Below are 13461 nucleotides of genomic sequence, written 5' to 3' on the forward strand. Positions count from 1 at the left end.
TATAATTGTTAAGTATGACATGTACTTATGCTTGCTTTACTTTTCTATACTTTGGATAAAAATCCCAGATGGGTACCAGATTGCTGGTTTGAAGGAGTTAGGCTTGTGGTCAACCAGTTAGTCGTCCCTGTGGATTTGGAGTCTTCGCTAGAAGATCAGAGTCGACTTTCCGCTATCTATACTCTGAGGTTATATTCCTTTTACCAATACGTTATGTAATAAGTATTGTCTCTTGGTATTACCCTTATTTGTGACTATATGTGAGATTTGACTTCTTGAGCTCACATATAGTGTGTATCTGGTTTTGTCTTTAAAACTGGGTGCTTCAAGCACGCCTACGAGTGCGAGATCGAGTGCTGCGATCATGTCGCGGTGATCGTCGCCTCCAAGGAGCTCATGGCCATCAGGAGGGAGGTTGCCGAGGAAGCACCCGACCCCAAGTGGTCGGCTAGATCTTTTGAGCCTGTAGAAGGCGCCAAGGAGGTCCTCATAGAACCCAGTGGCTCCAAGGGCAAAGTGGTGCACATTGGCACCGCACTTTCCTCCGAATAGGAAAGCACGCTCATCGACTTCCTCCGCGCCAATAGAGACATCTTTGCATGGAAACCCTCGAACATGCCGGGCATTCCAAGGGAAGTCGTCGAGCACCCCTTGAAGGTTAGGCTAGGCTCCAAGCCGGTGAAGCAGCACCTGCGTTGCTTCGACAAGGGGAAACATAGGGCCATCGGCGAGGAGATCATGAAGCTTTTGGCGGCCAAGTTCATCAAGGAAGTCTACCACCCCGAGTGGTTAGCCAATCCCGTTCTTGTGCGAAAGAAGAGTGGGAAATGGAGGATGTGTGTTGACTACATGGGTCTTAACAGAGCATGTCCAAAGCATCCACTTCCTTTGCCATGCATAGACCAAGTAGTCGACTCTACCTCAGGGTGCAAAACCCTTTGCTTCCTTGATGCGTACTCTGGGTACCATCAAATTGCGATGAAAGAGTCCGACCAGCTCGTGACATCTTTCATCACCCCATTCAGATCATTCTGCTATGTCATAATGCCGTTTGGTCTGAAGAACACTGGGGCCACATACCAGTGTTGTATGCTCAAATGTTTCAGAGACCTCATTGGGTGAACCGTTGAGGCCTACATGGACGACATCGTGGTCAAATCTAAATGGGCTAACCAGGTCATAGCTGACCTTGAGCAAACCTTCACAAAACTTCGAGCAAATGGCATTAATCTCAACCCCAAGAAGTGCATTTTTGGGGTCCCAAGGGTATGCTACTGGGTTGCAACATCTTCGAGCATGGCATCGAAGCTAACCCGGAGAAGATCTCAGCCATCATAAGGATGGGCCCGATTCAGGATATAAGGGGGTACAGTGAGTTACAGGGTGCCTGGGCGAATGAGGTCTCCCCCTCTATCAGCTTCTAAAGAAGGCCGACCACTTCGAATGGACTCTCGAGGCCGAGGTAGCACTTGACACGGTCAAGCAGCTTCTGACGAAGGCCCCGATCTTGGTTCCTCTGACCAACAGAGAACCGCTTCTGCTCTACATTGTGGCCACCACGCAAGTGGTTAGCACTGCCCTGGTGGTGGAGCGAGAAGAAGAGGGGCACACCCTCAAAGTACAACGCCCCGTGTACTTCATTAGTGAGGTCCTGTTTGATTCCAAGACCCACTTCCCCTAAATCCAGAAGCTCCTATATGTTGTCCTCATCACCAAGAGGAAGCTACGCCACTACTTTGAGTCACATCCGGTGACAGTTGTGACGTCCTTCTCCCTCAGTGAGGTCGTCCAAAACTAGGATGCCATGGGAAGAATCATGAAGTGGGTACTCGAGCTAATGTGTCAAGGCATTTCGTATGCCTCCCAGATAGCCAACAAGTCCCAGGTGCTGGCTGATTTTGTTGCAGAGTGGACTGAGGTCCAAATGCTGCCATCAGTCATTGACCAGGAGTACTAGATGATGTACTTCGATGGATCACTGACAAAGAAAGGCACCGGCATGTTGCTGGTCTTCATTTCGCCCCTTAGGGTGCGCATCAGGTACATGGTTCACCTCCATTTCCCCTCCTCTAACAATGTAGCTGAATATGAAGCGCTCATCAATGGCCTACACATTGCCATTGAGCTTGGTATCCGATGCCTCAATGTTTGGGGTGATTCCCAGCTAGTCATTGACCAAGTCATGAAGGAGTCAAGCTGCCACAAGACTGAGATGGCTGCATACTGCCAAGAAGTTTGCTAGCAGGAGGACAAGTTTGACGGCCTTGAGCTTAATCACAAACTGAGGTGTCGCAATGAGGCAGCCGATGCACTGGAGAAAGCAGCATCCGACCGAGAGCCGGTGCTAATGGGAGTCTTCGCTAGCGATCAGCACAAGCCCTTGGTCTGCTATGAGGAGCTAGAACAAGCTAGTGGTGGGCCACCTACCTCGGGCTCAGGGGCTGACCAGCCATCGGCTCCATTTGACCCTGAGGTCATGGAGCTCGATGAGGATCCAGCGACAGAGCCCAACCCTCTGGTTGATTGGAGGACACCTTACCTCGACTACCTTCTCCGTGAGGCACTGCCGACGGACAAGACGGAGGCTCGGTGGCTCACATGTCATGCCAAGTCTTTTGTCCTTGTTGAGGGCAAACTCTACAAGTGAAGCCACACCGGGATCCTACAGTGCTTCATCCCCATTGAACATGGAAGCATTTGTTGAGTGATATCCACGGTGTAGTCTGCGGTCACCATGCCACACCTAGAACCCTAGTCGGAAATGCATTCTGACAAGGCTTCTACTAGCCGACTACAGTAACCAATGCTAAATAGATGGTGTGCACCTATGAAGGGTGCTATTACTACGCTCGGTAGACCCATCTGCTGGCCCAAGCGCTCCAGATGATCTCCATCACATTGTCGTTCATGGTCTGGGGGCTTGATCTAGTCGAACCTCTCAAAAGGGCGCCCGGGGGCTATATGCACTTGCTTGTCACCGTAGACAAGTTTATAGAGTGGATAGAGGCTCGACCGATCTCTATGATCAAGTCTGAGCAAGCCATGTTATTCTTCCTCGACATCGTCCATCGCTTTGGGGTCCCAAACTCCATCATCATGGACAATGGCACGTAGTTCACTGGACAGAAGTTCCTCTGATTCTACGATGAATACCACATCCTCATTGATTGGGCCACCATGGCGCACCCCCGCATGAATGAGCAGGTCGAGCGTGCAAACAGCATGGTCCTACAAGGCCTCAAGCCTAGGATCTTCATCCGGTTCAACAAATTTAGTAGACAATGGGTCGTAGAGCTTCTCATGGTGCTCTGGAGCCTGAGGACAACCTCCAGCCAGGCCATCGGTTACACACCATTTTTCATGGTCTACGGTTCCAAGGCTATCCTCCTGACCAACCTTGACTATGGAGCTCCAAGGATCAGGGCGTATGATGAACAGGGAGCTGAGGCGTCCCTCAAGGATGCCATGGACCAGCTAGATGAAGCACACGACATCACCCTCCTCCGCTCAGCCAAGTACCAGCAAGCATTGCACTGGTACCACAATCGTTGAGTGCGGAGTCAGGCCTTCAATGTTGGAGACCTGGTGCTCTGCCTTGTCTAGAGCAACAAGGACCACCACAAGCTCCCCCCGCTATGGGACGTACCATATGTTGTTGTAGAGGTGCTTCGGTCAGGTGCCTACAAGCTCAAGACCTTCTACAGTGAAATATTCATCAATGCCTAGAACATCGAGCATCTATGTCGCTTTTACCCTGAATAATCACACACTTTCTCTTATCAGTTTCGCTATCAAACTCCCCGATCTTTAGTGACACCCGACCCCAACAACGGCAAGGGGTTAGGTCTCACTCGGAGGCAAATAAGAGCGTACCTATCCAGTAGACATTCTCTATGCCCGACCCTTTCTCATGTTAAGACCTAGAAGCAAGGTTTCTGGAAACAAACGCTGAGTAAAACTGGTCGTACTACGAGAAACCTACGCCTTGGTGACTATGGCGTCTTTGCTAACCTGCGTGATCAGAGTTTTTTCCGCACCTCGGGCTTTTTGGCCTTGGCTATGGAAAGAGTCGGTGCATGTCTAAGAGTTTATCCACCTGGTGAGCATTCTTCCTGCCTGACCCTCTCTCATGATGAGATCTAGAAGCTAGGCTTATGGAAACAAACTATGAATAAAATTGGTCGGACTACGAGAAACCTACGCCCCAGTGTCTATGGCATCTTTGCTCACCAGCATGATCAGAGTTTATTCGTTTGCACCTCGAGCTTCATGGCCTCAATGACAGATAGGGTCAGAACGCACTTACCTTTTTATATATGAAAAGGGTAGAAGGGCTAAAAATCTATTAGGCCATAATGAAATTTAAGAGCTTGTTCTTTTAATACAAGTTCGCCGCCTGGCGCAACTGCCTAACTAACCTCTTAGCAGGGATGATCTCATCCTCTACCTCTATAGGTCACAAAAGTCGATCGGACGGCTTGGCCACTACCGAGGGATGGGTAAGGAGCAGTAGGGTGCCCCATGCTGGTCATGCCGGCCCTATCACGAACGACGGACCTAGATTCCACTCAAACATATTCGATAAGAGCTCCCCAAACCCATCACTCATGCCATCGATGTAAGTCTTGTGCCAGCGGGTCACCCAACTCGATCGGATGATTCAGGCCGCTGCCGGGAGACCCTTACTTTACGCATGTTTTCTCATATTAATTTTGCTATCGAGCCCCTGACCCCAGCAACAACAACAAGGGTTCGGGCCTCACTCGGGGGCTGGCAGGAGTGTCTATTCGGTAGACATTTTCTATGCCCAACCCCTTTCTCACACTAAAACCCAGAGGCAAGGGGTGCAGAAACAAACTCTTGAGTAAACCAGGTCGAACTGCGAGAAACCTACGCCTCAGCGGCTATGGCATTTTTTGCTCACCAGAATGATAAGAGTTTTTGTCCCTACACCCCAAGCTCTTGCCTCCGCATTCCTAGGAAAGGTTTGGGGGGCCACCTACAGAATCTCCATCGAGGAGAGGCTAGTAGGTCACCCAATTCGATCAAACAACTTGAGCCGCTGCCGAGAGACAGGTAGGGAGCTGTGGGATGCACCATGCTGGTTACGCCGGCCCCATCACGAACGACGGACCTAGATCCCACATGGACATATCCGTTAAGGGCTCCCTAAACCCATCACTCGAGCCATCGAGGTAACTTTACCAACTCACTTTTCTTTTCTAGTACATGATCATTTATTCATCCATACTCATGCATGCATTCATACATTCATCCCATATATCCAAGCGTTGCATATGCAAATTGTTGCATCACAAGGCTTCACGTTGCATCAATATGAGCGGTGACCGACCGAGGTTCAAAGGCCGGCCCACTTAGGGCTCGAGGCTGCCTAGAGTCAAACAAAGCTAGGGGAGAAAAACATAGATGAGCCCCAGTGGCCTTGCTTGACCCCGCTCAGAAGTGGATATGGACATCTAGACCATTCTCATTCGATCCTAACCTCGAGCCAAGCCCATAGAATCTCCATTGAGGAGAGGCTAGTGGGCCACCTAAGTCGCTCTATAGAGCGACATGTTCATCTACTAGGAGATGGGTTAAGGAGCAGTGGAATGCCACATGAGGGCTATGTCGACCCCATCAGCGAACGATGGACCCGGATTCCACTCGGACATGCTCGTTAGCGAGCTCGCCGAGCATGACACTCGAGCCATCGAGGCAAGTTTCGTTAGCTCAACCCCTCCGATTGCAGAAACCGTGGACAGGGTGATGCATGAAATTTGGCTGACCCCTACTAAGCCCAATGAGGCTCGGGGGCTTGAGCCGCCTGACCCTAGCTCGGGAATCAAATTGACTGGGGTTTGAAGGCCAGCCCACGAAGGGCTTGAGGCCACCTCAGATTGAACAGAGCTAGGGGAGAAAATGCAGATGAGCCCTAGCAGCCTTTGCCCAACCCACTTAGAAGTAGACAGGTCATCTCAACCTTCTTGTTCGATCCTAACCTCAAGCCGAGCCCATAGAATCTCCATCGAGGACAGGCCAGCGGGCCACCTAAGTCGCTCTCTAGAGCGACATGGACATCTACTGGGAGGTGGGTTAAGGAGCAGTGGAATGCCACATGAGGGCTATGTTGACCCTGTCATGAATGGTGGACCTAGATTCCACTCGAACATGCCCGTTAGCGAGCTCACTGAGCACATCACTCGAGCCATCGAGGCAAGTGACGTTGGCCCAACCCCTATGATTGCGTAAACCACGGATGGGGTAATGATCACAAATACGAGCTAACCCTCGACCGAACCCCCGCTACATGTAGGGGCTTAAGGAATGTTGGACTCATGAGGAGACTGAACGCACGGTTGTAGAACAGTGGCTTAGATCCTAGGGAAGGGGTACCTACAAAAACAAGAGACGTTTTCTCCTACTAATTTCGCTATCCTCTCCTCGATCTTCAGTGACACCCAACCCCAGCAATGGCAAGGGGTCGGATCTCACTCAGGGGCTAGTAAGGGCATATATACACCCTTTCTAAAATAGTCGCCGCGCCCGACCTCTTCCTCATGTTAAACCTAGTGGCAAGGTTAGTGGAAAGGAACGACTGAGTAAGGTTGGTCAGACTACAAGAAACCTATGCCCTAGCGGCTACTTTCAAACTTAATTTGCTTCCGCTATTATCTATCAAACTTGGTTTGTAATAACTTTGTTTCATACTCTAATGATGGAAATGTATCTGTGAACTTTATGTAATATGTGACATGTATGTTGAATCATGTACGATCTTGGTTGTTGTGGATCATTTATCGAGACCCATCGTGGTACTCGATAGACTACCGGGTTTATATGGGCTCAAGTATGACAGTGCGACCGCTTGCGGGCTGCCATTGTACTTGTGCTCTTATAAATTGGTCGGTTCTGCGACAGCTCGCATCAGAGCAAGGTTCAACATTAATTGTCACATGTGTATTTAAAACAAAGGTTTTTGTTTTCCAAAACCCTTTTCTAGCAACTAATAGCTATATAAATAGGTATTTTGAAATCTTAAGTGTGCCAGTGATCACTTTCCTTATGCCCAAATTAAGGACTATTAGGTGGCTATTTAAGTACTAACATGGGGGTTTTAATTTCGTCATCCATACGGCGTGCTATTGTATGGATGCCATTCATTTGAATAGTAATGTATGGATCAAATGCCTCTACGCCAAGGTAAGTTGATGAGTGGCATGACCGCAAGATGTGAGCGTGCGGTCGGGGAGAGTTAGCTTTGGTACGACTATGTATGCATGCTTGCATGTGTATGTGGTGCCTATTTAATTGTGGGTATAAACTGTTATCGGGTAGCTTTGATACGGAAGTATATATATGGGTATACATATATGGAAGTATTTAGATTTACATTCTGCATATTTAATTATGGGATTGAGCTGAAATGAAACTCTTATGCAGGTACACTAACAACAAAACATGTAGCTCGACTAGTTACGCTATATATGAGAGAACGTATGTATGCCACCGTGTATGTCGTTAGAAATAATTTTTTCTAAATTTGTGAGGACGTACGAAACGTGCATGCACCATGATAATAAATATTCAATACTTACATTGTTCCTCCCCTTATAAATTTCTTACTCAGTTATGTAACTCTTATCCATTATGGCCTTGTCTCACAAAAAGTTGTACATGTTGATGGTACAGATGGCAGCACCAGTTGGATGTGAGAATTTCCTAATGGTTTTTGGAACTCCTGCTTTGCTTTCGAGAGTTTCGCACTTTGCGGGGTACCCTGAGCCACCTCTCTATCATTGGAATGAAGAGTACCTGGAGGGACAGCCATGGTATGAGGTGTAGCTAACCATACCAGCCCGCACACAGGCACCTTTTCTGGCAGGAGTAGAAGGCAGATTTTGAAGGGAAAACTCCTTAGGAGGCTGCCCAAGTAGTGGCCTTTGAGGTTTTGAGTCGGATCTGTTAGCAGCATGGGGATGCACTTACCGGCAGTGCCGCTAGTATGTTTCCTCGGGTGGATCCATCCACAGCAATATGGGAACAATGCAACCAAAATGCATTGATCCGAGATCAGGATGAGCGGGCAAATAGCTCTAGTCCTGCTATGAGTGCCATGTTTGCTGTGATGAAGATGTTTTGTATATGCCAGGACACCAGGGATTTCTAGTAGGAATCATACACCACTTGCATGGACAAGCTCATGAGAGCTGAAGCCGCACAACGCAAGCTCAAGAAGCGTGTGCGCAGGCATAAGAAAGCAGCAAGTGAAGCCCGATGGGAATCTGACCAAGCCTATGCAGCTTTGGGCAATCTCCATACCCAAATGGAGCAAGTGGATCAACAGAGAGCAGCAACCCAAGAAGCAAGAGCTGATGATCAAGCATTGCTTGTAGGGCTATGGGAGCAGCTTAAGGCCGCCCGTGCAGAGGTGTCCACAGCTACGCGCTAGCGGGACGCAGCAAACAACTGTGCCGCTGTAGCAAGAATAGAACGAGATAGGCACTGTGCCATAAGTAACGCGCAGGACCATGCTGAAAGGCTTACGTCAGTAGCTTGCACAAGCTCAGCTTCGAGTGATGGACCTTCAGCATGAGGTGCACTATCTGAACAACCAGCTGAATCCAATCCTTGATGGGGGAGAAGATGGTCCTAATATAGAGGAAGATGAAGATGAGGACGAGGAAGAAGTGGAGCCAGAGGAGGGAGATGATCCTATCTCTGACCTCGACAGTGAGCATAATGAGGAGTAGATTGCTTAGTACTTAGTGGAAACACTAGATGTATCATTGCTATCTATGTAATGGACCTATAGTTTGAGTTTGGTGTTGGTGATTGGACTATCATGTAATATTGGTAATTGCATGTTATTTCACGTTTGGTTAAACGTTAATGCAATTTCAGTTTATTTATCGATGATCATGAATTGAATGTTAAGGCACTATGAGTCCGATAAGTGATCAAATTGGTGGTGTCATATTGCGAGAATGAATTATTATGCCTCTGTTCTTATTGTATGAATTTAAGTTTCTCCCTAGTAATTTTAGTTTGGCATGATTATAAAATTCATCTGCAATCTCTTGACATCATCCAATAATCACTTATTGTTGCAACTTTGCAGATGACTCGCACCCGTGCAGGAGCTAGCAGCAGCCATGATGGCAATGACGATGACTTACCGCTACCGCCACTGCCGTCTGCTCAGGAGTTCTTTGCCCAATTCTTGGGAAGCCAAAGAACGATGGATGAAGCTCTACGCCTCATTGCGCAGAACATAGCTCGTGCCCACCCACAGCAATAGGGACCTGAGCGAAACCAGCACAGTACCTTCAAGGAATTTCTAGATACAAAGCCTCCTATCTTCAAGGTGGCAGAGGAACCGCTATAGGTGGACAAGTGGCTCAACACTATTGAGCAGAAGTTTTGTCTGCTAAGGGTCACCGAGCACTAGAAGGCTAAGTATGCATCCCATCAGTTGCAGGGACTGACATGGATTTGGTGGACACATTTCTTGTCCTCTCTACCTGCTAATGCGCATGTAACATGGGAGCAGTTCAAGTTGACCTTTCGAGGACATCACATTCCCCCAGGCCTAATGCGCATGAAGGTGGCTGAAATTATGAGGCTCACACAAGGGACAAAGACCCTTACAGAATACATGCATGCTTTCAACAACCTGTCCAGGTATGCCCCAGGTTTTGTTGATACCGAAGAGAAGAAGATAGAGAGCTTCAAGCGGGGTCTGAGCACGAAACTGATGAAGACCATGGCCAATTCCAAGTGCACCACCTATAATGAGTTTATTAGTGATGCTTTAACTCAGGAAAACCATAACAACATGCATGCGGAAGCTAAGGGCCGCAAGAGGGCAATTGAGGTGGGTGCCTCCAGATCATCATAGTCTAGAGCTCCTATCATAGCTAGGCCACAGTTCCTGATGAGGACATCAACACCGATCATACATCCACGCCGTCCATGCCGACACCTGCTGGTCCTATTACCCGTGCTCGTGCTCGAACACTTAATCATCAAGTGAGTTCCTTCTTGAGCTCTTGTCCATCCTGTTTAGATCTTGGAGACACGTGCACTCTTGTTTTGATTAGGAATCAAGGAGAAGACCGAAAGGGAAAAGGACTCGCGTAGGCTGGATTCGGACTGCAGCACACCTCCAACTTGCGACGGTCGCCACGGTTACATACGGAGTCGGATTGGGGTGATTCTGGACTTGTTGGAAAGCTAATAAAGTCTACTTTCATACGGATCTGACCTCATACTCATACCTGCTCAGAAACGGCGTCAACAGTCCAAAAATCACCAAGAGGTCTATTCTGTCCAGGGTGCTGCGCCACCTTAAGTTAGCCCAATGGGCTTGTATCGTTTAGAGTCCAGTAGGGACGCGTCCTAGGGTTGGAGCACGACCCAAACTCTCTTGTGGTCGTCCTCCACACGTCATATACCCCTTAGCCGCCACCAGGAACACTTGGGTTTTGTTTAGATCAAGTTTAGCCTTTGCTACTTGCTTGTAGGCGCGCGTGCTGATCCAGCCGCCCGTCTCCTTGTCTTCGGAACCCCACTCATAATAAGATTCAGCTTGAGGCTTTCAATTTCATCTTGCAAATTCAGTGCTTGTTTCCTTGTTCTTGCTAGTTCTTCGATTGCTTGCAGGACGGGAGCCCTAGTGGCTGGTTGTCGCGCTCCACAAGATCGTGACGGCCTTTGGAGGTGGTGTATCGGTTGCTAAGGCGTGGTCTTGGAAGGTTGTAGTCGGGCTGTGAACGTCATCTCCATCCACCAAATCGAGTGATCTCACGCCTCTCATCGAAAGATCGTCCATAAACCCTAGCGGGTTCATATCAGTTCCACCCACCTGCACCTAAGTTTAGGCCTCCACCCCTAAAAGCTCAGAACGGTAGGCCTCAGAAAGTGTTCCGTAAGGCATTCACTATTGCCTTACCTAAAGGGAATGGTGGTCAAGGAAACTCCATAGGACCTAGGAGTAATCAACCTTGCTACAACTGCAATCAAGTGGGTCATTGGGCCAAAGAATGCTCCCACGCTAAGAGGAATGGCAATCAGAATTAGAACAATCAGAGGCAGGCGAACTCAAGGGCACGTTCGGGATACGTGCACTATACCACTGTTGAGGAAGTGCCCGCAGGGGAAGTTGTGATGGCTGGTATGTTTCTTGTCAACAAGCATCCCGCTATTGTTTTATTTGATTCGGGAGCTTCTCATTCATTTATGAGTCAAGCATTTGCATCTAGACATGATCAGAAAATCATTGAAGTAAGCAAGGGTGGATATAATATAAGTTCAGCTGGGGCTACTATTTCTACAAATAAGATAGTCAGGAACATGCTCATCTCTATATTAGAGTGGGAGTATACAATGGATTTGATAATATTGCCCAGGTTATCCATAAGTGTAATCTTAGGCATGAATTGGATGAAGGATCATGGTGTTCTCATTAACACTAGCACTCGTACTATTATGTTGAGAGAACCCAAGGGAGGAAATGCTTTTCTAGTACCACTCTTCTGAAATTTTGAACTCCAACACTTAGCTTGTGCTATCCAAACCACTACCCTTTGCGATATTCCAGTGGTTTGTGAGTTTCCTGATGTATTCCCAGAGGAGTTACCAGGTTTACCACCTGATAGGGACGTGGAATTTAAGATTGAGTTAGTGCTGGGTATGGCACCTATCTCAAGAAGGCCTTATAGGATGCCACCAAATGAGTTAGCAGAACTTAAGATTCAGTTACAGGATCTGTTGGACAAAGGTCTCATTCAACCTAGTTCATCTCCATGGGGCGGTCCAGCATTGTTTGTGAAAAAGGACAAGTCCTTGAGAATATGTGTGGATTACATGCCACTTAATGCTGTGACCATTAAAAATAAGTACCTGTTGCCTCGCATTGACATCTTGTTCGATCAGTTGGCGAAGGCAAAGGTATTCTCCAAGATTGACTTGAGCTCAGGCTATCATCAGATAAAGATCAGGACAGAGGATATACCTAAAACTGCTTTCTCCACTAGGTACGGCTTATATGAGTATTTGGTTATGTCTTTCGGACTAACAAATGCTCCTGCCTACTTCATGTACCTGATGAATTCGGTATTCATGCCTGAGCTTGACAAGTTTGTGGTCATGTTTATTGATGATATATTAATTTATTCAGAAAATGAGGTAGATCATGTAGAGCATCTGAGGATTGTTCTATCCAGATTTAGGGAGCGTAAGCTATATGCAAAGTTTAGCAAGTGTCAATTTTGGATGATCAAGGTATCTTTCTTAGGTCATATCTTATCTAGAGATGGAATCTCTGTAGACCCATCAAAGGTACAAGAGGTCATGGATTGGAAGGCCCCGACTTCGGTTCATGAAGTTTAGAGTTTTCTAGGGTTAGTAGGATATTATCATCGTTTCATTCCGGATTTCTCCAAAATAGCTAATCCCATGACTAGGCTACTTCAGAAAGATGAGAAGTACAATTGGACACCAGAATGTGAAGCAGCTTTTCACACCCTCAGGACTCTATTAACTATAGCTCTTGTTTTAGCATAACCCGACATTGAAAAGCCTTTTGATGTATTTTGTGATGCATCGGGTATAGGTTTGGGGTGTGTGCTTATGCAAGAAGGAAAGTTATTGCCTATGCTTCTCGGTAGTTGAGAAAACATGAAGTCAACTACCCCACACATGATTTAGAACTTGCAACAGTTGTTCATGCATTAAAGATATGGAGACATTATTTGTTGGGCAACATATGTCATATATATACTAACCACAAAAGTCTCAAGTATATCTTTACCCAATCAGAGCTGAACATGAGACAGCGAAGATGGCTAGAGCTGATTAAGGACTACAATTTGGAAGTGCACTACCATCCGAGGAAAGCTAATGTTGTCACCGATGCACTCAGTCAGAAGTCTCATTGCAACACTATGGAGGCATTGTTGGAAGATGGCTTCAATTTGTTACATCCTGTTGTACTGCACAATATCACTATCAGTTGTTCACTTGAGAGCAAAATCATAGAGCTGCAGAAGACAGATGTAGGCATAGTTCACATCAAGAGAAAGATGCAAGAGCAAGAAACCAAGCATTTCAGATTAGATGAAAGAGGTGTGCTATGGTTTGAGGACCGACTTGTGGTACCGAAAGACCGTGAGCTTAGAAATCAAATTCTAGATGAAGCTCATTTGTCCAAATTGTCTATCCATCCGGGTAGTAGCAAAATGTATCAAGATTTGAAGACCCATTTTTGGTGGACTAAGATGAAGAAGGAGATCCCAGCCTATGTCACTAGGTGCGACAACTGCAGTAGAGTAAAAGCTGTTCATATGAAATCTACCGGATTACTTCAACCATTGTCTATTCTAGGTTCTAAATGGGAAGAAATCAGTATGGACTTTATCATAGGCCTTCCAGTAACACAGCGAGGTCATGATTCTATAT

General features: G+C 47.2%; 1 protein-coding gene across 1 annotated transcript; it reads left to right on the forward strand.

Moving 5' to 3' along the window:
• Nucleotides 1-3192: 3192 nt before the first annotated feature.
• LOC136510732 (uncharacterized) lies at nucleotides 3193-3552 on the forward strand. The gene has a single exon (XM_066505088.1). It carries the CDS (start codon nucleotides 3193-3195, stop codon nucleotides 3550-3552), a length of 360 nt encoding a protein of 119 aa, XP_066361185.1.
• Nucleotides 3553-13461: the final 9909 nt, after the last annotated feature.

Source organism: Miscanthus floridulus, chromosome 16, assembly GCF_019320115.1.
Source record: "Miscanthus floridulus cultivar M001 chromosome 16, ASM1932011v1, whole genome shotgun sequence".
Lineage (NCBI taxonomy): Eukaryota > Viridiplantae > Streptophyta > Magnoliopsida > Poales > Poaceae > Miscanthus > Miscanthus floridulus.

Coding starts and splice junctions, on each gene's coding strand:
- LOC136510732 (XM_066505088.1), top strand. CDS start 3,193: ATGAATGAGCAGGTCGAGCGTGCAAACAGCATGGTCCTACAAGGCCTC.